The following is a 25,176-nucleotide window of genomic DNA, read 5'->3' on the forward strand; positions in this document are numbered from 1 at the left end:
TCTGAAACTGGATCTGCTTCTACCCCCTCTACTCCAACGTCTCAGACTGAGCCACAGACTCCATTGCTTCCTGGAGTTTCACTCAGCTAGAGGCTGCTCAACTCTGACCCTCAATCGTCTGTGCAACTGTTGCTTCCAATTGTCTGGCTAATCTCCACACACCTCCCTGATCATTTGCCCAACCAATGTTCCTGGTATTTTCTCTGAGCCTACTGTTCCTCCACAATGCTCTCCAAGATCCCCTTCTCACCACCTGTCTACATTCCACAGTAAATAAGCCATTTCTCCCTTGTAAGGAACGCACCTACTGGGGTAACACTTGTGAATGTGGCGGTTTTGCACCATGATTCATTATTCCTGGGTTGTCGTACTGGATCTTCTGAGCAGATGCACTTAATCATCCCATTCAATTTTATCTCCACTTAAGCAGACACAAATGTAGGTTAACTACCTTAGGATTCTCCTTAAGTAATTTTCCTCTATTTGCTGCATCTGGTGAAACAGCAGAGCAGCTTATTAGTAAAGGGAAGCTGTGTTTGAAGTAGACTGTCCATTTAATGAACCAGAGCTGAACTGTGATTTACTGCCTGCCTATCTTCTTCCTTTGGAAAGTTACTATAATTAGATACATACTGAGGTCCTCTAAAGGCTAATTGCCTTTGTTGAGGGAAATTTTAACTCTAGTTTGGAGCCAGCAAAAGGTCCTCTCTTTGCCTTGGTATGTGATGGAGTTATGAAAGTCAGAAGAAAGGAGGAAACATCTAGTTTCTTCACTTATCTTAACACTTTTTAAAATATGATGTGCTGTTAATTTTTCCATCATGTAATTTGATATATCAGGCTTTGTAGTACAGTTACTTCCACCACTCAGTCTTAGAGTGAGCTCGAGACCTGTTCTTCCTGGAGTTGGACAGAGCCAGAAGTCTCCTGAAACACTGTGGGCTAGGTGCACCAATGTATCAAGGCATTGCCTGGGTCAAGCCAGTGGAGGACACCTGCTGACGCAAAGGCGTGGAGATTCCTTGCTTTCAGTAGTGTGGTGAGGGACTCGCTTTGCAGGCAGTCTGTTGGTCAAAAGATCACTGGCTTGGAAATTGACAAGCTGCTCTACCAGCCTGGCTGCCTTACAACCAGATAAACGTTGAGTGTAATGCTCAGTCAGTGGATTGGGCATTGTCCATTAACTTTGGTAGCTGTGGTAATCAAATGAAATGTTGTGTCCTGGGTGATGAGACTTCTGTGTTGTTGCACCAAACCATTGGTGGTGAGTATTCTGTTATATTCCTGACGTGAGCCTTGTAAATGATCATAACTTTGAATGTTATCACAAAGTACCCAGCTTGTATCTTGTCTGTGATGATATTTCTGATCACGTTAAGGTATAGCTAAAAAGTGACCCTTGATATCACTTCCAACAACGTTGGTGACATTGTTGAAGACTAAGGGGAGTGCTCCTAAATTAGGATGGCCATTGTTTGTTACTTTCATGGAAAGAGTGTTACTTGTCACCTTTTATCCAAGTTCTCTAAGTTGGCATGAGTTGTTTAATTATCGGAGGATATGCAAATAAAAGTGGGCACTGGAATCAAGAGAGTAGACCTTGCGACAAGAACGATCATGGATGGAACTATTGAAGATAATTGGTTGATTGCACTTCCTATATTGGCACAAATTGGCTGTAAGATTTCTTGCATTACACCAATGACTGAAAAATGGACTTGGAGATGTTCTGAGGTCGTGGACGGTGTTAAGCAAATACAAATCTTTTTTCAAACACCCCGGCCCTCTCACCAACCCCACCATAGACAAGTTACCTTTCTTGAAGCATGGTGTCAAAAACGGCTAAAGCCTCTGCTATGAATTGTGTTTGGGAAGATATTCTGGTTTGTCTTTCTCTATTTCAAATGATTTTGATTTTCCCTATAATTTTCCTGGTCACTAAATGTTATAACTTCCTGTTTTCAGCTGCTTAGGACCATGTACAGACATGCATATATAAATCTCGATGGCCTCCAAAATATTTTATGTATCTGATATGAAGCAGATGCCCTGGTTTCAATTTCTGCGGATGTTTCTTGTCACTTCCTACTGGTTAAAGAATGTTAGCATATCCCTGTTGTTAGTATTCTCCTCCTTGTCTAGTCAGCAACCATATAATTTACACTTCCATGAATGAAGTTTTTGTATACTTGGAAAAGCACAGAAGAACCTTCCAGGTTTTTGATATGGCCTAATAATTTCTTGTGAGTCTCTTGGGGCACACAAGCAGGATTTTCTTTTACAATCCTCAGACCTGCTGACTCTCGAGGTACTCCACAATGCATGCAATGAGCAGCAGTGCCTTACAATTCACATACACTTAATCGTTTTATATATTTTGCTTTTCTAGGATATTGGTCTGATGTCTTGTTGGAAAAATTCTTTTAATGATAATTAAGGAGGACTAAAAATTTATGGCAGTGTTAAGAGGAAAACTTGAAAAGGGGGAACAGTTGCGTGGTGCAGAAGATCAGTAGGTAGCCATTTCATCTCTGGGATTTAGGGTCCACTAATCAGAATGGGATTCTTCAGGATTTTCAAAGTAGGAGCATTTTGAGAGAGAACCGTTCATTTAATCACGGACATTTTGGGGAATCTGGCAGCTTCCTTTATGGTGGTCGCCCTCTCTGAACTTAACTTTGTGCATTGTGAAATAAACTTGGCTATTTTCAACATAATTTTCTTGTAAAAGTTCACCACACAAAACCACACACAAGCTGCCACTAGATCGTAAATAAGCGATAGAAGCAGGAGTACAGTGCCTGGCTCTTGCATCTGCTCTGGCATTCAGTAAGATGGTATGTTTTTCCTGTACTAACCCCATTTTCCTTGATTCTCTTTATATCTAAAGATCCATCTCTGTATTGAGTATAATTCAGTGCCTGAGCCTCTGCAGCCCTCTTGGGTAGAGAATTTCAAAAGTTCGCGTGTGTTTGGGTGAATGAATCTCTCTTATCTCAGTCCAAAATGTTTGAGCTCTTGCTTTGAGACCATGTCCTCCAGCTCTGGTCAGCCATTGTTTCCGCATCTACCATGTGAAGTCCTGTAAGATTTCTGTATGTTTTAATGAATGTTATTCCTCTCAATCAAAAGCATTCTCGAAGGATAATTCCCCTGCCCGTAGACTCCAACCTGGTAGTCAATCCAGTCAATCCTTTTTGCTCTCCATCTATTGCAACCATATCCTTCCTTAGCCAGGGAGACCAGACTTGTCCATTATATTCCAGGGTGTTGTATCATTGCAATATCTTTGTACTTAAATGCTCTTGCAATAAAGGCCAACATACTGTTTGCCTTCCTAATTACTTGCTGTATCTGCATGTTAACTATATGATACATGTTTAAGAATACCCAGGTCTCCCACCCACTTAAAAAAAGCTATACTTTTCTATTTTGGTGGATGACTTCACATTTTTGTGCATTATATTCTATTTGCCGTGGTCTCTCCCATTCACATAGCCTGTCTATGTTCCATTGAAACTAGTCTGCTTCCTCGTCACAATTCTCCCTGCCACCCAGCTTTGTATCATCAGCAGACTTGGATATAGTTGCCCCCTAATCCATGTCATTGATATAGATTGTGCTCAGCTGGGGCCCCACCAATCACCTCTCAAGCACCTCACAAGTTCCAGCCTCCCAACATGAAACTAACTAACTAGCTTCCTTCTCTGTTGTCCAATTCTCAATCCACACTAGAATACTACCCCAATTTTGTTTAATAACCTCTTGCAGTACCATCTCCAAGGTCTCTTGAAGGTCCAGATGCACTACATCTGCTTGTTCAGCCTTATATATTCTGCTCGTAAAACTTCAACAAATACGTCAAATGTGATTTCCCTTTCATAAATCCATGTTGACTCTGTCCAATTCAATTGTTATCTTTGAAGTGCCCTGTTATCATTTCCTGAATAACAGCTTCTAGCATTTTCCGTACCACTGATGTCAGGTTAACGGGTCTATATTTTTTCTCTTTCCCGCCCTTTCTCTCAAAAAAGGGGGTGAAATTTGCATTGTCACTAATATTTATATAAGCTTTCTCCAAGTGCCTGCAGGGTAGCTGGTGTGGAAAACTAAAAATGCCATTCTGTTAAATTCCCTCGTCTTATTGAACATGAAGTACATAATGATTCTCTTTGTCCCTGGAAGTAGTGTATTCATTGCTTCATTTTCCTTCTCTCATTAGATTGTGTTTACATAGAGAGTCGTCGCCCCAACACACCGTATTTCATCTGCAGCATTCAGGAATTCAAACTGGTGAGTGCCATATTCAGTTATGCATGATTAAGCCTTTCCTTCTTATTTGGAATCATGTGACAATTTAATGTGATTGATTTGTTCAAATATTTTACATTCTTATGCTGCAAAATTTATCTCGTTTTTCTGGCTGGATTTAAAATTATAGGTTGTTCTGTTTGTGTGCTGAATGTGCTACCTACAAATCTTTTACCCTTGAGGCAAAATGTCTGCAACAAATATAAACACAAGTTGAAAAGTAGTTGGGGCACTGATTGTTCAAGGCTGGTTGTACTGTCTTCCAGTGTTGATGCCTAATTGCCAGCAAGGGTCACCAGGAAGTAGTATGTAGCAAGAAGCAAACATTGGTTCCTGTTATCCCAGTTCCCTCTCTTCCCTCACCTGATGTAGAACTTCCAGCTTGAAATGACAAAATTGAGAGCAGATAGTACAAAAGAGCTCTATTTTGGAGTTTGCTAAGAAGTATAATGGAAATAAAATAGAACAAGAGCTTGCCTGTACAAAATTTCATTTCTTTTTGGGAAGATTAGTATATACAGTGTATGGATACTTCAAAGAAAAAAGTTGCTTTGAAGACATTGTACATAACAAACATTTCTTCCTGGTGAGCACCATTCATAACTTCATTATTGTATCTTGGATATTAATTATTAACTATCATCATTGTTATGCTAGTAACCTGGTGATTAGACTAATTTGCTGCAAAATTGCTGTGAATCATGACACATCCCATTTTTGTCAAAAGAGCGAAAATTTGGTTGCCATTGGCAAACTTAATAAGCTTTATGGGAGGAGGGCATTTGACATTTTACAGCCCTTATTATTTTGACCTCTTGATTTGAACATCTGAATCCTAAAGTTCTTTAGTCAAGCACGTTCCAGGGTGAGGAATGTCTGCTATTTTGTCAATTTGCATGGTTCGAAATCAATATTTCATTGAACACTCCAGCAAAAGGTGGGGGAAGCCCAGAAAACCTTTCAACAAAGACCAATCCAGGCCCTCTTCTATTAACATTACAGCTATGATTTTTGGACAGTATAGGAAAGTCTTTTTCTTGGGACAGTGCCCACAATGGTGCAGCTCTCGGTGCTGCTGGTGCACATCTCCAGTGACCCTGATGTGATCCTGACGTCTGTAGAGTTTGCAGGTTTACCTTGTGACCACATGGGTTTCCACTCACATCCCAAAGACGTGCTTGTAGGTTAATTGGCTAGTGAAAATTGCCACTAGATTAGATGGGTGACCAGTAAATCAGGGGGGAGTTTATTGCCATGTCAGAGAGAATAGGTTACAGATAAAATAAGTGGGACCATGGGACTGTTGGGAATGCTCTTGAGAGCTGGCATAGACTTGATTGGCCGAATTGCTCCATCCTATTTTGTAAAGAAATATGAGAAATAATATGAGGTTTAGCTTGAAAGTTCAAAGTGATGTCAAAATATTTTCATGACAGTATAGTTCATTGAATTTTCTGTCAGCTATAATCGTTCAAAGAGGTGAAGCCTCCCGAGGGATGCTGTTCAAATCTGATTTGTTGCTGAACAGGAAAACAAAACAAAAAGATATTGATGGGTTGGGCTTTGAGGAGCTCCTGAAGATGAGAAAATAATGAGGCAAAACATAGCTATATATGTGGCTGATGCAGGTAGGTTTCTGGTTGGTGGTGACCTCAGTAGTTATTGAACCAGAAATTAGGCGACTAGATTTTCTCTTGGTGGAGATGGTTATTGCCTGGCAATGCTCAGGCATGGATTGCTAGGCCTTTCAACATGCAGGCATGTGCTGCATCATCTCTGAGGAATTGCTAATGGTATTGAACTTTGTGCTATTATCAGCCAACATCTTCATCTCCTGATTTCATGATGAAAGAAAAGTCATTGATGAAGCAACTGTGATGATCAATTTATAACAAATGCAACTGTCTTTATTTGTGCAAAGTCTGAATCCAGTCAGTAGAGAGTTTATCCCTTTCCTTAGTTTTACCACAACTCCTTGACACCACACTCAGACGAAAAAGCTAAATTTTGAATGATGAGTTGAGATTGATCGCCTGTGACATCAAGGCAGCATTTGGCTGTTGTTTGGATCAAAGTTGTAATGAGGCAGCTAAGCGGCCCTGGCAGAGCTCAAATGCAGCATTGGTGAGCAGGTTATCAGCTGGTGCCACGTTGATTGTTATCTGAGTTACCATTCAAGTAACTTATTTGAATCTGCATTTTCCTTCAGTTTGTTTGGATTGGATTATTTATATTCTTTAACTCTGCCAGTGGGCTTTTTAACATGGCCACATGGCTAAGGAGAAAATTGAAATCAAATCCATGTGATCGACAGACTTGTGTGTGATCATATTTATGGCTGATATGTTGCTTCCTTTTGCCTTACAAATTTTCGATACCTTGACTATGTCCTGCATATGCTGGCTACTGAGGAACAGAATTTATTTCTGTTGGGAGCAGCACTATAACAATTGTAGTTTCTAGATTGCAGGATAATTTCTGTAATTCACATTTTTAATTAGGCTTTAATATGCTGTTAATGGGTATTATATGGAAATCATTGTATTACTAGAAAATGTATAAAGAAGGAAAGCAAATACCTATTTTATTATTGATGCCTTTTGTAAGTGTATGACTGAGGGTTTGGCTCTAGCTTCTGTTTGATTTGCATCTAATGATACAAGATCATGAGACTGCTGTACAATATAGTAGATTCACTATTGTGTTGAATGAGAGTGGGCATTAGTGGATTATTTACACTTTGTGGATTCGAAAACCACTGCTGCATTTGGTATTTATTGTACCTGTTCAGAGAATTACTTAGCTGTGCTATAATTAGTTGCATTTTGACACTGCTTACATGCCTCAGTGCTTGTATAAATTAGATTTAATATGTATATTACATTTGTCAAAACTCTATAAAATAATATTTAAAAGGGAACTACAATTGAAATGAGCTGAAATGGAGTGAGAAATTGTTGGTATCTTCTGTTCCTGTTGTGCTGATATCACCTCAGTATCTTAATCTTTGACTTAATTTTTTTGTTAGGATATGTAATTGGAGTAAGAGGATACTCATGTTAAGCTTTCAGTGTCTGTGCTAATTTGAGCCATTTTTTAAAAAAAACTTCAAGAGTTGATGAGAGAGCAATTTAATACATTTTCCATTTTAAATTCAAATTGCTGCTCTTTGTAGGAAGTTTATCTACATTGGCTTTTTCTCATTGAAAAATCCTTTGAATAATTAAGCTGGTAGGAAAGTAATCATCCAAAGCAGCTGACAGATGACAAATACAAAACCACATTGAAGGTTGCTTTCATGCACATGTTTGACTTGGCTATGTCTCCTAAAACCAGATGATGTTGGATGAATAAGCCGATGAGCTATAAAATTATTGGAGCTTTCAAAGTGGCAATGGTTTAAGCAAATAAAGATTTTGGTAAAACAAAATTGCATGTTTGAATTTAGTTGCTTTGCTGATATGGATGATGATTGTAGAGGAGATGTGGGCTGGTGCTTTCTAAATTCTAGTATTAATGATCATTCTAGATCTTGGCTTTATTTTGATGAAGCAAATGTGGACTGATCTGCTTAGTCTTTAATATGGTTATAATTAATATGGTTTAATATTCATGGTGGTGTATGGAATACCAGTAAAGTGGCTTACCTTGCCCTGGATGGTGTGAGTTTCTTGAGTGATGTTGGAGTGCACTCTATCACACTCTAGAGTGGTTCTTTGTATGTGATGGAAAGGCTTTAGCATGTCAGGTGAATACTGGCCTCTGACCTGCTTTTGAACTGGCATTACTTCAGTGATTGGTCAGTGGTGATCCCCACATCTTTGTCGGTGGAGGACTTGGTGATGGTAATGCTATTGACTGTCAAGTATAGGTTAAATTCTTTTTTGATGGAGACAGTCATCATTTGGTACGAGGGTTACTTGCCACTAAACTTGGGCTTGAATGTTGTCAACATTGTGTTGTCATCAGGGAGCATCCATCCTTCTGATCATATGATGAAATCAAGGTAACTAATAAAGCAGCTGAAGATTGTTGGGCCCAGGACTTAGCCTAAGGAACTCCTACAGTGATGTCCTGGGACTGGAATGATTGACCTCCAACAACAATCACACCATCTTCCTTTGTGTGAGGTATTGACTCTAACCACTGGAGTTTTGTTTTTCCCTTAATGCCCATTGATTTGAGTTTTAAAAGGTTCCATGATGTCACACTGTCAGAAACCGCAAAATAACATGCATAGGCCACTTTCCCACGTTTAGGTTCTAAGCTATCTTTGGCGTAAGAAGTGAACCCATCTGCTTCAGACATGCATGATACCAAGACACTTACTGTTTGCGCATGCATAATTGTTGTGCAAATATGTAGTAGTGGGAGGGCCTGGCTGGGAATCTGATGCAGCTGTTTAATGTACCACTGTGTTTATGCCTCCAGACAAGCATACAAAGATGCTACAACATGTTAGGATGTATTTCAAAAGGGAGAGGGTGGTTCTTCTGTAGCAGAGAGGAGTACACTTTTCAGAAAAAAAATTGTGGGGCTACTGTGCCAAAAGTGTGACATTGGTATGCTTGTATTTGTGAATGCATTAACACTGTCATGCATAAGCATTGAGAGTCAATGGTGTAACTATAGAAAAAGTAGGAGGAGCCTATTCAGTCATCTGAACCTTCTCTGCTATTCAATACGATCATGGTTGATCCTCTCTCTCAATACCATATTCCCACTATCTTCAGCCGTTATCCCTCTGGCCCCTTTACCCCTCCCTTTCCCCTCCCGCACCCCCACGACCTGCCCCTCACCCACACCTTCCTCCCTCTGGTTCCCTACCTCCTTCCCTTTATTCCTTGGTCCACTGTCTTCTCCTATCAGATTCCATCTTCTTTGGCCCTTTGCCTCTTCCACCTATCACCTCCCAGCTTCTCACACCATTCCCACTCCCCCCCACACCTATCTTTCCCCCTCACCCGTCAGCTGGTGCTCCTCCCCCTCCCCCTCCCCCCACCTTCTTATTCTGGCTTCTGCCCTCTTCCTTTCCAGTCCTGGTGAAGGGTCCTGGCTCGAAATGTCGACTGTCATTTCCCTCCATAGATGCTGCCTGACCTGCTGAGTTCCTCCAGCACTTTCTGTGTGTTGCTCAGAACTGTTGATGCCGTTTGAAAGTGAAGGGAGGAAATTGTCAGAATGTGGACCTCGATTTGAGTGGGTTCAGAAAGATATTTATCACAATTGGAACCTAGGAAAAAAAAGCATTCAAAGAAACAAGCTAGCAACAACAGTGATATTAGGAGAGGTGATAAACAGTTTGGTCTTAGAACTGAGTTCAAGAAGGGTCTTGAAGGAGGAGAGGTAGAGAAGGAGAGAGGCTATGGGTAAGAATTACACCACAGGTGCAGCTGGCTGAAGGCATGGAGGTCAATGCTGGCACATATGCAGGGAGGAAAAGCAAATGATAGCAGGATCAGATAAACTGAGAAAGGTGAGAAGGAATTTGAAAAGGACAGAGTGGTAACTGAGGCAATGAGGACCAGGAACCAATGTTAGTTAAACAAAATAATAATAATGATAAATGGTACAAAATAATGGCACTAGTGTTTTAAAGGTGTTTTAGGGACAAAGGCTATGAAATCAGCCTGCATTTAGTGATGATGGGCTGTGGCAAAGGAGGATGATTTTGGAGAAGAGTATTGAACAAAAAAAAAGGTTCAAGTGATTCTTTGATTTAAAAGGTACTCCAGTCATATTTAATTGGCAACCATATCACTGTCACCTATCTGTATCCCATGCTGACCTTTTTCCTTAGCCTTCTACTCTGTTCCTGTAAAGCTCAATGTAAACATGAAGATCGCCTCATCATCCAGCCAGAGAAGTTGGAGCTTTTGGTTAGAATGAGTTTAATGTTTTCAGATAATCTGCATTTCCATTTCAATTTTCCAGCAACCATGGCATGATTCTTTTCTAATTTTGGATAACAATTCTGCTTTTCTCATGGCACGGTAGTGTAGAGGTTAGCGTAACGCTTTACAGCACCAGTGACTCGGGTTCAATTCCGGCCACCGTCTGTGAGGAGTTTGTACGTTCTCCCCGTGTCTGCGTGGGTTTCCTCCGGGTGCTCCGGTTTCCTCCCACATTCCAAAGACGTACGGGTTAGGAAGTTGTGGGCGTGCTATGTTGGCGCCGGAAGCGTGGCGACACTTGCGGGCTGCCCCCAGAACGCTCTACGCAAAAGATGCATTTCACTATGTGTTTCGATGTACATGTGACTAATAAAGAAATCTTATACCTTGTCCAGGCTGATCTTCTGTTTCTTTACTTGTCACATGACCTCCCTGTTTTTCCTTGTGGTATTATTCCTTTTGTCATTTAATCTCTCCTGCCTTCCACCCTATTGCAGATCTGCCTTGTTGTTCTCTTCCCACCTTCCCACTTCTTCTGCACCTTCTTACATTTATAGCTAGCTTTTTCCAATATTGATGGGAAATTGAAATATTAGCTCTGGTTCTCTTTACATAGATGCTGTCTGGTATTTTCAATATTTATTTTATATTTGCAGCATCTGCAATGTTTTGCCTCTGTGATCAAGTGTGGATTCCCCCGCAATGAATTCAGTATTAATTATTGATTAAAGATTTAGCAGATCAGTGCAGATATGCTTCTTCAAAACTATGCCATGATCTAGAATGATCATTAACACTAGAATTTATGTGGCAGATTTCAAATGTCAAGAGGTCCCAAAGCATTTGGCAGTATTTGAAGTATCTTTGAAGATACTGTTGTCATATAGCAACCAGTTGGCACACAGGAAGCTCCAACAAACAGCAATGTGAAAATAACCAGCCAGCAAGTGCAGACAACTGCTAGCTCCGCTCTGAAATAGTGCAAGAGGATGTCCAACTAGGAGGGCAGGTACGGCCTTGGTGTCCGATCTCATTTGAAGGATAGTATGTCCAATAATACAGCACTCCCTCAGTGCTGCATCAGAGAATGCTGACCGAAATATTTATACTCAATGCTGTGGAGTGGAATTTGAACCCACAAGTTTCTTACTTAGAGCCAAGAGTGCTTTGAACTGTCTCACAGCTAAGAAGATTATCCATAGAATAGACTGGACTAATTGACTATTATTATCAATTACAAGGGAGAAGCTGAAAGCAAGATGATTAATTTAGTGTTCACACATTTGTTATTCATTAACCATTAGCTTCAATTCCTGTGTGCAAATTGACTACCATATTTCCTACATAACCACAGAAACAACACTTCAAAAGTACTTTCATCAGCTGCAGAACATTTTGGTAAACCCCAAGGTCATAAACAATACAAAGTCTTTGCTCCTTTTTTAGTTCAGTCATAGTTGGTGGAGCCATTTCCCAGTGCTGTAAAAGACCTTGCAGTCATTTTTTGTTTACAGATTTTTACTGAATATGAAATATCTCTAACATGGAATTCCAAATGCCGATTCTTTCTGCTGACACTTTTTCTTTTGCTTCTGCATGTGTGAAACCCAGACCTTTAAAAAGCTATATTGGTGACTGTCCTCATGAGACAGCAGTCACTGTGCAATAAGTTCTCTGCTGAAGAAATGCCAAGACTCTGTTTAAACACCTATATTATAAAGAGATGATTTGGTCTATTTTGAGCCCATCAGCAACAGAAATTGCACTTAGCTGGATGACTTTCAAGGCCAAGCCTGAACATACTTTTGAACATGTAGGTCATTTGTTGCAGGCTACATTTTTCACTCTTTGTAATTTCACTTACCAATGTTAGGTCCCTTTTCATCAAATAGCTGACAGTTAAAAGAATCTGAAATAAAAACAGAATGTGCTTAAAACACTCAGCAACTCAGGCAGCACTTGTGCAGAGAGAAATGGAATTAACTGTCCAAGACACTCCCAGAACTGTACAAGGCTCTGGCAAAATGTCCTCTGAGTACTTTGTACAGTTTTGGCCTCCTTATTTAAGGAAGGGTATTTTGGACTTCGACATAGTGCAGCAAAGGTTTAAAATTATAGAGTCATACAGCACAGAAACATGCACACGTTGATCATCAACTGCCCATCTAAACTGATTCCATTTATAAGCACTTAGTTCTAAGCCTTCTACACCTTGGCAATTCAAGTATTCCTGTAGATATGACTTAATTGTTGTGTGAGTATCTGTCACCACCACTCAGGCAATGTGTTCCAGATTCCAGATCTTCAGTGTATACCTCCAACAAAGTGCTCCATAGAGTGGTACAGCACACAAAATGGGCCCTTTGGCCCATTATGTCCATGCTGACCTTTTTGCCCACCTGCAGTAATCCCATTTGCCTGCATTAGGATTGTCCCCTTTTGTTCCTAAACTCTACCCTTATAGCCTCTTTTGAAGAGCCTTCCAGGATAACCTCTCTCATTACCAAAGTGAAGGACTCCTTAATCAATACTGCATGCCACTTCCTCTTTTGCATCCCTCCCTGCCATGCTTCAAAATGCTATACTCTGAAACATTGAGTTGCTAGTCTTGCCCTTGTTTCAGCCATGTCTCTGTGATAACAATAATATCATATTCCAATATGCTGATCAGCACTCTAATTTCATTTACTTTACTAATCACACTTAATTAAAATGGATGCAATTTAGCCTCGCAATTCTACCCATGTGCTTTTCATACCCATGCCTGCTCTGCCTACTAGACTGATTTAGTTTTGCTTCAGAATGTGACTGCATCTTCTGATCCCTCCCCTGAACTGTTTACTAGATTGATTTTTGGATAAGACATTTATTCAACAAAGATTTGAGCAGATATGCTCTCTGTTGTTTGGAAGAATGAGAGGTGATCTTATTGAGACACACAAGTTTCTGAGGAGACTTGGCAGGTGGATACTACGATAATGTTTTCCTTGGTGGGGAGCATAAAATTAGTGAAGTAATCTCAGGATGAGATTGAACTGGGGGGAAAATTTCTTTACTGGGGGTTGTGAAACATTGGAGTTCTTTACTCTCGAGAACTGTCTACGCTGAATCATTGAATGGATTCAAGGCCTAGATAGGTATTTGTACTACAGATGAATTAAGGGTTTTTGGAATTAGGAAGGAAAATGGGGTTGAGACCAAAACTCAAATTAGCCATAATCTTATTGAATGGCAGCGCAAGCTTTGGGGCTGAATACTCTATTCCTGCTCATACTTACTATGTGCTTACCACTCTGTTCTGAAACCTAATGCATGTTCTCCCAGTAGCTGAGTGATTCGGCTTAATAATGTCATCTGCTATAACCTTTGATAGAATGTTGAGAAACAGAACTGATCCTCCTTTGATTCCTCAGGATTTTTGTTGGTGGTTGAACCTTTCTCAATAGTTCTATAAACATGGTAGATAGGCAATGTCCAAGCTGCTGTGCCCTCTGCTCGAAGAGCACAATGCCATTTGTTAGTGGTATGTGTAAGGCACAGGAGGGTTGCCACTGCTTGTGCAACATTCTCTCAGTGTGATCCAGAAAGGAGGGGAATGTATTCTGGAAGGCATATCCTGCATTACTTGGATCGTGGACTCATTGCTTTACTAATGCAATGCAGCATTTTGTATCGAATACTTATTTGTTTAAACCAGATTAAACACTGTACTTTCTTGTTGTTGTTAGTAGTTTGTTGCATGTATTTATATGTGCTTTCAACTTCAGGTACATGCATTGCTGATCAAAGCTGAGTACTGATCTAAGCCTTGAATTGTAATGTGCCAACCTATTAATCATTCATTACTATTATGGATAAATAGTCCGCTATTCATTTCCTTTCTTTTGAAGCTCTATGGATTAAATGGTTTTGAGTTTCATCTGTACGAAATTGCTTTAATATTTTTTGTGTTCCTAACAGACTGAGCCATTAAAAGGAAAAGCAATATAAGCATCTTACTGGTTGTTTTTGTTTGTTTTAATAGTCTTGATTCATGTTCTCATTTTATAAAATCAATCGCTGCTCATTTGTCAGGTTTTAGTTCTATGTCACTGATAGAGGTTTTATAATTTAATGAACTTTTGTAAAAAGTGAAATCTTGCAATTTGCAGACAGAAGATTTCTGTTTTTTGTATTGGCTAGTTATTGAAATTACCTTTTCCCTCAACTAAATTGTTTTAAAAGAAATGAGATGTGTTCTCATTACTGATGCTAGCAATCTTGTGCTGCACTTGGATGATTAAAAATAATTTCTTCCAGAAAACTAAATTTATGGTTATATTGGGCAGTGTTTATAAGGTAATTTAATGTTGGCTTCTCTCATTGTGAGATGGCCACGGTTGAGGTTCTTTGATTATCAAACACAAGATTCAACAATTTGCAATGATTTTCATCTTTTTGCTTCAACTCAGTTCTAGCACTGGCCCTCCATAGCTCATCAGAATGGAAGGTGAACAACTAGTGTTATGAGCAACTTTGCCATTGTGTGCATAGAAACAAATGTTTCTTGTGATACATGGGATGGGAGTTTATTCTTGAAAAAGATTTATCCCTTTAAATGGATAAAAAGTGATGTGAAAAACAGAGTCAACGAGTCAGAGGGCTATACAGGATGGAAATGGACCTTTTAGCCCACTGAGTTCAAGCTGACTATCAAGCACCCATTTACACTGATCCCTTTTTATTCTCTCCACGTTCCCATAGACTCCTCCTAGATTCTACCATTCACCTACACTCCAGGAGCAACTTGCAGTGACCAATTAAACTACCAACTTGGAGACATCAGAGATTCCAGATGTTAGAAATCTGGAGTAACACACAAAACGTTGGAGGAACTTAGCAGGTCAGGCAGCATCTACGGAGGGAAATGGACAGTCAACGTTTCAGGACGAGACCCTTCATCTGGACTGGCGGAAAGATCTTGTGATCATATGGTGATCATTCCAGCCTTACAAAAAGAATCCAAATCGTGAATAGATCCCATTTTCTTGCCAATGTGAGAAATTCTAAATCAGAAGAATATCTATTCACCCAACGTAATATTACTTTTGCTGCTTGTTTCTTTGTGGCCGAATATGCTTGCTCTACCTGAAGAACCTTGTGTCATAGTAAACTCATTAATACTGCCTTAAATGATACATGCAGAATTGTAACAAGCTGCCTAAAAGCCATCCTTAAATGCATTATCTGGTCTAGTAGCCCCTAACGTCAGAAGGAAAGTAGCCCGTGATAACATGCAAGAGTCAGACAACTGGCACCCATGCACAATATAGATGTTAGCCAACGCAACGTTGCCTTTCATTGAAAAATAGCTTTTCATCCCCTTCTGTATCATTGATAGTATCGAAGGAAGCAGCAGAACGATTGTCTGTCAAAAAGAATCTGTAATCTAGAGGACAAAGCCATTGAAGAGATACGCAGCGGAACTACCCCAATTGAGTAATCACCATCTGTCTGCAATTGCAAATGGCACATATGGCACAGCTTGAACAGATTAAGAGTGGGATTCAGCAGATGCAATCTTCTTAAGGAAATGTGGCTCTTTATAACTAACTACACTGGTACCTTGCTAAGCCCTCAGGATGAGTTCCCAGGATCAAGAGCTCTAATGGAATAATTAAAAGGAGTCACTGTGGCATATTACGTAGTAAGATGTGTTGCTGTGCTAGGAACCTGGCCAAACTCCTGCACTCCATGAGCATTCCTGCAGCAATGAATCACCCACTGCTTGGTGTGGAGAGAGTACCTGTTAGGGCTGATGTTGAGCAGGTTGGGGCGAGTGTTGTGGATGTTCTGTGCTGAGATTTAGGGTTCAGGGCTGCACCTTGGCTGGCACAATACGTGTGGGTCATTCTTGAAGACTGGCAGCAGCTGTTCCACATGTTGACGGAGTGCTGGGATTCTGCAGGCTCACTCTCGCTGGATGTCGTGAAAACTGCTGACTCCACCTCGACTTGTTGTCTCACCCCATACTGGAGATCCTTCTATGGTAAGGAAGTTTAACAGTTATCTGACGTTGCCATACTGGCCAGGATGAGCCCTGGGCCTCATATTGCAGCACTGTTTGTCTCAGCCCACCCAGAACCAACCCTCACAGGCAGCCTCTCCATGTTTGATTCAGTGCTAGGTTTGTACCAGACCCCTACAGGGAGGGGAGGGCAGGCTTTGTGGCAGATTCCTGACACAGCAGTTTATCAGGAATCTGAGGAGGGCAGGAGTTCATACCAGGCTCCTGGCACAGAAGTGTGCAGTTCCAACAGATGTCTTTCTTAAAAGTACTGGGGAGTACACAACTCTGTGCGTTCAAACTGAAGAACCAAGAGCGCTATAGTGAATCTCTGCCAAGCAGGGAACAGGTTATTGTGAATGCCAAGAAAAAAAGACCCATGGATCATGTCTCTGAGATGATGTGCAATATCATATCATTCTACAATAACAACACCAGAAGCAGTGGCCAGTGCAGAATATCGGAAGAAAGGCCACAATGAAAGATTAGACTGGAGAGACAACAAAATGGTAGTATCAGGGCCTGGTGTTATAATTAATGCAACCGGAAGTTGACCGTTGGTGTGACCAGCTGCTAAGTGTGATGCTGCAAAATACTGGATGGTTCTTTCTTGACTTGATTCTGCGCAATCAGTAATTTATAGGTTATCAAAACCAACTTGCAGGCTTCTAACTGGACCAAATAATGAATGTTCTTCCCCTTGTATGTATAATACAACACGATAGCAGAATGGAAAGCCCCTTTCAAAATTGCTTGCCTTAAACCTGTCCTGATTCAGACTTTCAGAAGCAGGCTAATTCTTTGATCAACTCTCTTAGAGATACGGCATGGAAGTTGCCCCTTCGGCCCATTGAGTCCACACCAACCGTCAACCACCTATTTTTCACAAATCCTACATTAATCCAATATTTTAATTCTCTTCACATTCTCTCCCCCAACCCAAGTTTTCCATCCCTCTATCTTAATGTACTGTGCTGAGTTATTTTTTTCTTTCCTCTTTGCTCTTGTGATGAAAAAACACATCTCTCATTTCCAATTTGCAAGACAATTTGAAGTTGATCCCCTGAAATTTATTTGGTCCAAGAAGTCTGAATGGTACAAGTTTTTCTTTATAACAATGCTTCTCAAGGATCATCAAGGGAAAATAAAGTATATGGAGCATGTCTTCATTTGCAGCTTGCTGCATTTAACTAATTGAAAAATTGTAATCTTTTCTACTGGCCTGGTTAAGGCAATGTTTGTGGTTGGAAGTTGTTATTTTCTTTGAGAACTGCAGGGTCCCTTTGAGGTGGCTCTATCCCTTATTTAACCTGTATTGAGAAGGTTTGAGATGTTACTAGAAAGCAAAAATGATCCAAGCTTAGTTACAGTCTCAGTTTTTAAAGAAAATATTTTTGAATGCATTGTATGTCTATCAACAATGTGGATCATGAAATATGGGTTGATCTCAGGGCAAAGTTTTGAGAAGCAAGTTAATAACCTGTGGTGAAATTATTTGCACAGCGTCCAAGAAAGAATATTATTTGAGGAAGTGATAAAAGTTATTGTAATGAGTTTGTTTACCGATTAGCTGGAAAGTTTAGTGTGTTGTTATGCTTTACTGAAATCAGAATGCTATTTTAAAGATCTCAATCATAGAATACAGCACAGAAATGGGCCCTTTTGGTGCGCCTCGTCCATGCCGGCTGTGGTGCCTATCTGTGCTAATCTCATATCCCCCAACACCTTTCCTATCCAGTACCTGTCCAAATGCCTTTTAAATGTTGTAATAGTATCTGCCTCTGCCACCGCCTCTGGGTGGTGAATACACAGGTATTCACCAACCTCTGAGTGAAAAAATTTACCCCTCAGATATTTTAAAATTTCTTTCCTCTCACCTTAAACCGGTGTCCTCTAGTTCTAGGCACCCCTGCCCTGGGAAAAGCTTTCTGACTGTCACTTCTATCTATGCCCCTCATAATTTTATTAACCTCTGAAGTTGCCCCCACCTCCCCTCAGCCTCCGACGTTCCAGTGAGAATAAACCCAGTCTATCTAATTTCTCCTTAAAACTACAGCCTTCCGTTCCAGGCAACATCTTGATGAATCTCTTCTGTACTCTCCTTATTGCCACCACATCCTTCCTGTAGTGTGGTGACCAGAACTGTACGCAGTACTCCAAGTGTGGATTAACCAACAATGTCTTGTACAGCTGCAACATGATGTCCCATCTCTTGTACTCAATGCCTCAGTTTATGAAAATAAGCATACCAATTGTCTCCTTCACTCCCTATCCAACTGTGTTGTCACCAGCTATGGACTTACACCTCAAGGTCTCTCTGTGTATCAACACTTCTAAGGTCCTTGCCATTTACTCTATATGTCCTACCAGAATTTGACTTCCCAATTAAATTTCATCTGCCACCACTTTGCTCAACTTTCCAGCTGATATATATCCCACTGTACCTTTCAACAACCTCCTTTGCTATCTACAATTCCAGCAAAAAAAAATAAAATATATATATATATATATATATATATAATGTCCCAGCACTGATCTCTGTGGTGCACCACTTATTACAAACTTCCAGTCAGAAAAACACCCACTTACCAGTACCTCTGCCTCCTGCCATCACCTAGTCAATTTTGGATCCAGTTCACCAACATGCCCTGGATCCCTTGTGCTTAACCTTCTGGACTAGCTGAGCATGCAGGACCTTGTCAGAAGTCTTAAAGTCCATGTAAACCATGTCCACTGCTCTATCTTCATCAATTTTCTTAGTTACCTCCTCAAAAAAAACTCAGTCAGACTTGTGAGACATGATCTCCCCTGCTCAAAACCATGCTGACTCTTCCTAATCAGTCCTTGCCTTTCCACGTGAACATAAATTCTGTACCTCAGGATCTTCTACAACAACTTCCCTACTGCTGATGTGAGGCTCACTGGCTGGTAGTTTCCAGGCTTATCCCTGATGCCTTTTTTTGAATAAGGAGACAACATTAGCTATTCCCCAGTCTTCTGGTATCTCACTCGTGGCTAACGATGATGCAGAAATCTCCATCAGAGCCCCAGCTATCTCCTCCTCTGGTTCCCTTAGCACCCTGGAATAGATTCCATCAGGCCTTGGGGATTTATCCACCCTAAGATTTCTAACACTTCCTCCTTCTTGATACAGACATATTCCAGAATATGAGTGTACCCCTCCCTTAACTCTCCAGGCTCCACATCCTTCTCCTTGGTAGGACCCCGTTCATATCCCTTGGCCCCACACACAGATTACACCTTTCGTCCATCAGGAGACTTTTTTCCTTAGCTCCACTTGTTTCTAAATATACTTATAAAATGTTTTCAGATTCTCCTTAATCCTGTTTGCCAAAATCATTTCATAGAATTGCATATGAGCAAACAAATGTTCCTGAAACCATGTAAAATCCAGAAGTGGCTACAATGTTTTTCAGATTTTTGACAGAGTTAATGACTTATTGTACCTATGCTGTCATTGTTGCTTATCACTTTTAACAAAAGTAGGTATTTGTCAGTATCAATATACCAAAGGCAAGATGGCAATATTCAATATTTTGAGATGCACCTCGTGTCATACTTTTATCTTAAATGTCTCACCACAATTGTAATGAATTCAACTACCAGTGCTTCATTCTGTTGATGTATAGCTCCAAACATTGCAGACCAATAAAGAATTGTGCTGCAATTGTATTGTTTGCGCAAGATGGTTTTTCCATAGTTCACATAGATTTAATATAAAATAATTTACATGAATCCCAGTGATCAAATTGCAACAACAACAGTATCAACTGTTAGAAATAAGTTAACCAGAAAGAATTCAATGTTGCGAGAAATGGGCAAGTATTTGAGGCTGCTGATTTTACTTGTGGATTTCTTAATAGTATTGCTTTGATCTAAGTCAAACCTGGTTTTTAATTGTGTTGTGAGCATTACTCCTTCATCTGATTTTCTGCACAGTCACTGATTTGATGTCCAATTCATCTTCCTATTGTATAAAAAGCTTGTTCTATCAGCTGTTACTTAATTTTTAAATGAGGTAAAGGTTATAATTATTGGTGAACAGTCTCTACGACCTTGGAAAAGGAATTTTACACAAGTGTGAGGTCTCATTCTCTTAGAGTAACATCTGGAAATCTCAATATTTTGCTGCTGCTGATTATTTACCTTTATATTAATCTCATTATTGTAAAATATAAAGTCAGAAGTTGCTGCCAGTTGGGAGCTTTGTGGGCTCTGCTGCTAGACTATTGTCAGATTGTTGTTGGTAAATTGTTGGTGAAATACAGTTAACAAGTTCAGAACTTGTGCATTTATGTGGAAACCCAGGACTTGGTGGTAAGATGCAATTAAGTGCCAGTTACTGTGGTGTGGATTTTGTGGGAAAATCACGTGTCATAGTACAGAGAGAGGTCATTTTGCCAATTGAATCTGGCCCAACAGTTTGGTCTGCTCTTTCTCTGAAATCCTGTGAATTATTTCCTCCTCATACCAATCCACTTTCTCTATGGAAAGCCCTGATTGACTCTGTTTCTACCTCCTGTACAAGCGGAGAGCTCCACATCAATACAACTCTTTGTACTTAAAAAAAAATTAAGATTTTATTTATTGTCCAATAAATTAAATGTGACCCCTTGTCCTTGAACCAGCTGCTAATAGGAACAGTTCCCTTCATTTATCCTACTTAACGTCTTCATAATCTGGTACACCTCTATGAAATTTTCTCTTGTCCTCCTTTGCAACAAGGAGAACAACATTGGTCTTCCCAGTCTAGAGACTGTAGGTATTGGAATCTGGAGCAACAAGTTATCTACTGGAGGAACTCACCAGGTCAAGCAGCACCTTCCCAGTCTAATCTCATTGCTGAAATCCCTCATTCTTGAACAATCGTTGTAAATCTCTTCCAACCCATCCTCATGTTTTTGTTGTCTATCACTATCCTCCTCACTGTTGACCACATCAGTGAATTTTATGTCATTTGAAATTCTACCCTCATATACTATTCCGGGCCTTTAATATACTGAAATCACACTGCCCTTGGGAAACACCACTCTCAACCATTCTTTGGTCTGGACAACAGCTACTTACCACAACTCTCTGCTTTCTAGCCTTGAGCCAGTTTCTTATTTATGCAGCCACTGACCCTTTCACTTTGTAGGCTTCAACTCCGCTAACCGTTTTTTTATGTTAGACTTTGTTAAATGGCTTTTGAAAATCCAAGCTTTTGACAGCATCTTTGATGAAATGTCAATGAAACGGTTGGTATTAACCTGCTTCTCCCTGTTCAACTGAGATCAATCTCTCCCTTACAGTGCGTGTGAATTTGAATGTGAATTTAAAACCATCGCCACTGTGTTCCTTTCTCACTCCTACTGGTCTACCTATGTTCTCTCTTTTGTTCGCCTTTTCAATCCCCCCCATCGCCTGGCTCCATCTGCCCAATTTTACTCCTTATCTGTTTCCACCTATCACCCACCAGCCTCTGTCTCAAAAGGCCCCTCCTCCTCCTTCACCTGGCTCCATTTGCCAATCATCCACCACCTCACCTGGTTCCACCACCCACCCTCTCAACACTTTATACTGGCGATCTTCCCTCTACACACTCAGTCCTGACCAAAAATATCAACCATCACTTTGCCTCCACAAATGCTGATTGACTCTTTGATTTTCATAGGTTAGGACTGTCCTGACTAAATAGGGATGGGGATTTGTCCTCCTTGGGAACTACTTGAATGCAGGTGAACTTTTCCTGAACTGAATTGCCCTGAGTTGTTACTCAATTATAAAAAATATTTTCAGGGTTCTTTAGAATTAAATTGCTGGCTGGGCTGAAAGTATCGCAGTTTAAATTGTATTTGCAAAAAAAATTCAGGATGTCATCTTGTTCTCACAAACCAAATGCAAATTTTGGCTGTAAATGGTCTTTATATTAATTATCTCTGTTAACCAGCTCTAATGGTTCAGATGAATTGAAAATAGTTCTGATTAAAGTGGTAATTAATTAAAATACTGATTTGCTTACTCCCAGTGTATATAACTTTTGCCATGTGTATAGTTTTTGGTATTCTATTTAATTGATGCTACTTCTTGGGTCTGGTATTTTATCTTTGAAGCTTGATTTGAATGGAACTTACAGCTATATGCCCAGGGGTCTTGTAACAATTTACTGGCTGTATGAGAAGCCAGAAGTGTCAAAGCAGGCGGTAGTGAAATGCGATGAGAGTGTCCTGTGTTATATAAAAGAATGCGTCTGGTGACCTTGGATATGAGGTCTTGTGGGTTCATTGTACAAGATTCCAAAGCTTGGTATAAAATAAACCAGCAGAACTTCAATCCAGTGTTGGCAGCAACAAAATAAGGATGCTCTATATTTAGAAAATGCAGATAGTTATTTGAAAGGCCAAGGTTGATCAGAATTACCTGAGTGTTTCTTTGAATTATTAAAGTTAAAAAATACAAAATGAGAACACAGAACTTTGCCACTTGAATGTCAGCACCTACTAATACTACTATGGTTACCACAGATTGCAAAAAAAAAATTTCCATGAGGTATGAAGAAAAACACAGCAAGTGTTGACAAAGAATCGGTGTGATAGTATAGAGGTTGCATGGGATATGTGTAATGATTAGGTTCAGTGATGCTGTCATTGAGTTGTTAAGAGGAAGATAACATTCTCTTGTGCTGCAAACAGTGATCAATACAACATCCTTGACGGGGGCTAAATTATTAAATAGTTCTGTTTAGTTATCTTTGGCTTACTTTGGCCATTACTTAGTCATTAATTGAAAATGTTTGTTTAATTTGTGCTGAATTTACCTTCCTACCATAATTTTATTTTGAGATGCTGGATTTGAAGATGCCCTTTTGAAATGGTGCTACTTAAAATTTGATTATTTTTGTTTGTGTCCTTTTCAGAAATTGAAAATCATTCGTATCTGAAGTGTCTTTATGTTCAGTGTATTAGCTTGATTTAATTGCTGTATTTATGAAAGATTAGAACTTAAATTCAAATTTTTCAATTCACCCCTCCAATATGCTTTTGGTTTGATACTGTGGAAAAATTGTTTCAGGCCATTTAAAAATAAACCATGACAGGCAAGGATATTAAATTTCATCAATCACATATTAATTCTATTCATTTCTTTTTGGAGTTCTTCATCCTCATGAAAAGGCAAGCTTTATAGTTTTGATTTTGTTATTTTTTCTTAAGTATGGGATTGTGAGATAATTGGACTGCCAATCGTCATGTATTGGCTTCTGAACATTAGCCGCATCAGACCTCCAGAAAGGGTGTTTCATACTTGCTACATCTGTTGCTTTGTTGAGGATGATGCGGATGAAAGGGTATAGCTTTTACTATTTTCTGTAAGTGAGCATTCACCCTACTAATAAATGCAATCCGTGTGGATGGCATGCAAAACAAAGTTTTTTACTGTACCTTGGTACATGTGACAATAATAATCCAATTTAAAATTTACCAAACCCTCAAATCCCTCAATGTTAATCACTCCGATCTGCTCTACTGTATTGATTTTTCTTTCTCCTTTGTGTTGTGTTGGGTGATGCACAGATTCTAGTTATAGCTACCAGGACCTTGGTATCTCTCCAAAGCAGGTTGAAGGAACATCAAAGGATTTAGGCACTTGCCGTGATGGAAAATTTGTTGCTTTGCCATCATCTGCACTGTTGTTATGCATAATAGCTTAAAGTTACAAAATACCTTTTACACAGAAAACATTTCTAAAGCATTTCTCAGACAGAAAACAGATAGGAGAGATAAAAATCTCAGTTTTTTGAGAAGTTGCATTTTGAAGAGTCTTTTAAAGGGATAAATGGTGGAGTACAGGAGCTCCTGGGTTACAGAAGACCTGACTTACAGGTATCTGACAGTACACAAATTCTTCCTTCATTTTTTAAAGAACTTTTCAAGGTAATAATAATAAAATGTTTTGTGGTATTCATTAACAACTAGATAGAGTATATATTCCGTTAGTTTAATTACAGGTAGTGTTAGGCTGAATATTTGATGAACTGAAAGAATTATTCGAAGTGTATGAAGAGCGATACATTATGGGTAGCTAAAGAAAACAAACATTTCTGACTTGCAGAAAAATTGGCTTATGGACAGTTCTCAGGAATAGAACGCCAACGTAACCCGGGGACTGCCTGTCGTTTAGAAAAGAAGTTAACACCTACAGATGTGCAGAGGCAGGGGATGGAAAGGAGGAAAAACACGATGATGCTGGTGGCACTTAGCAGGCCAGGCAGCATCTGTGGAGGAAAGCAGGCGGTCAACGTTTTGAGTTAGGACCCTTCTTCAGGACTGAAGATAGGAAAAGGGGAAGCCCAATATATAGGAGGGAAAAGCAGAGCAGTGATAGGTGGACAAAAGAGGGGAGGTGGGGTGGGCACAGGGTGGTGATAGGTAGATGCAGGTGAGAGATAGTGATAGGCAGGTATGGGGGAGGAGGGGAGAGCAGATCTACCGGGGGATGGGTCAAAGGTAAGGAGAGAGGAAAAAAAGGGGTAGAAAAAAGAGAGAGAGGCTGGGAAAGGGAAGAAAAGAAGAAGCATGGTTGGGGGGGTGGGTGTGGGGAAGGGGGGGTGGGGATTACCTAAAGTGGGAGAATTCAATGTTCATGCCATCAGGCTGCAAGGTTCCAAGACAGAAAATGAGGTGCTGTTCCTCCAGTTTGTTCTTGGAATTCTCCCGGCAGTGGAGGAGGCCGAGGACTGACATACCTGTGATAGTGTGGGAGGGGGAGTTGAAGTGACTGGCAACGGGGAGATACAGATCGTGGTTACGGACAGAGTGTAGGTGTTCTGCAAAACAGTCACCTAGTCTGCGTTTGGTCTCACCAGTGTAGAGGAGGCCACACTTGGAGCACCGAATGCAGTAGATGATATTAAGGGAGGTGCAGGTG

General features: G+C 40.1%; 1 protein-coding gene across 1 annotated transcript in view; it reads left to right on the forward strand.

Moving 5' to 3' along the window:
* The window catches only part of rerea (arginine-glutamic acid dipeptide (RE) repeats a), a 437,497-nt gene that overhangs the window by 146,128 nt on the left and 266,193 nt on the right, over window positions 1–25,176 (forward strand). The window contains 1 exon segment of the mRNA XM_052039130.1: window positions 4,223–4,293. Within this exon segment, the coding sequence (XP_051895090.1) occupies window positions 4,223–4,293 (71 nt within the window).

This window comes from Pristis pectinata, chromosome 26, assembly GCF_009764475.1.
Source record: "Pristis pectinata isolate sPriPec2 chromosome 26, sPriPec2.1.pri, whole genome shotgun sequence".
NCBI classification, from domain to species: domain Eukaryota; kingdom Metazoa; phylum Chordata; class Chondrichthyes; order Rhinopristiformes; family Pristidae; genus Pristis; species Pristis pectinata.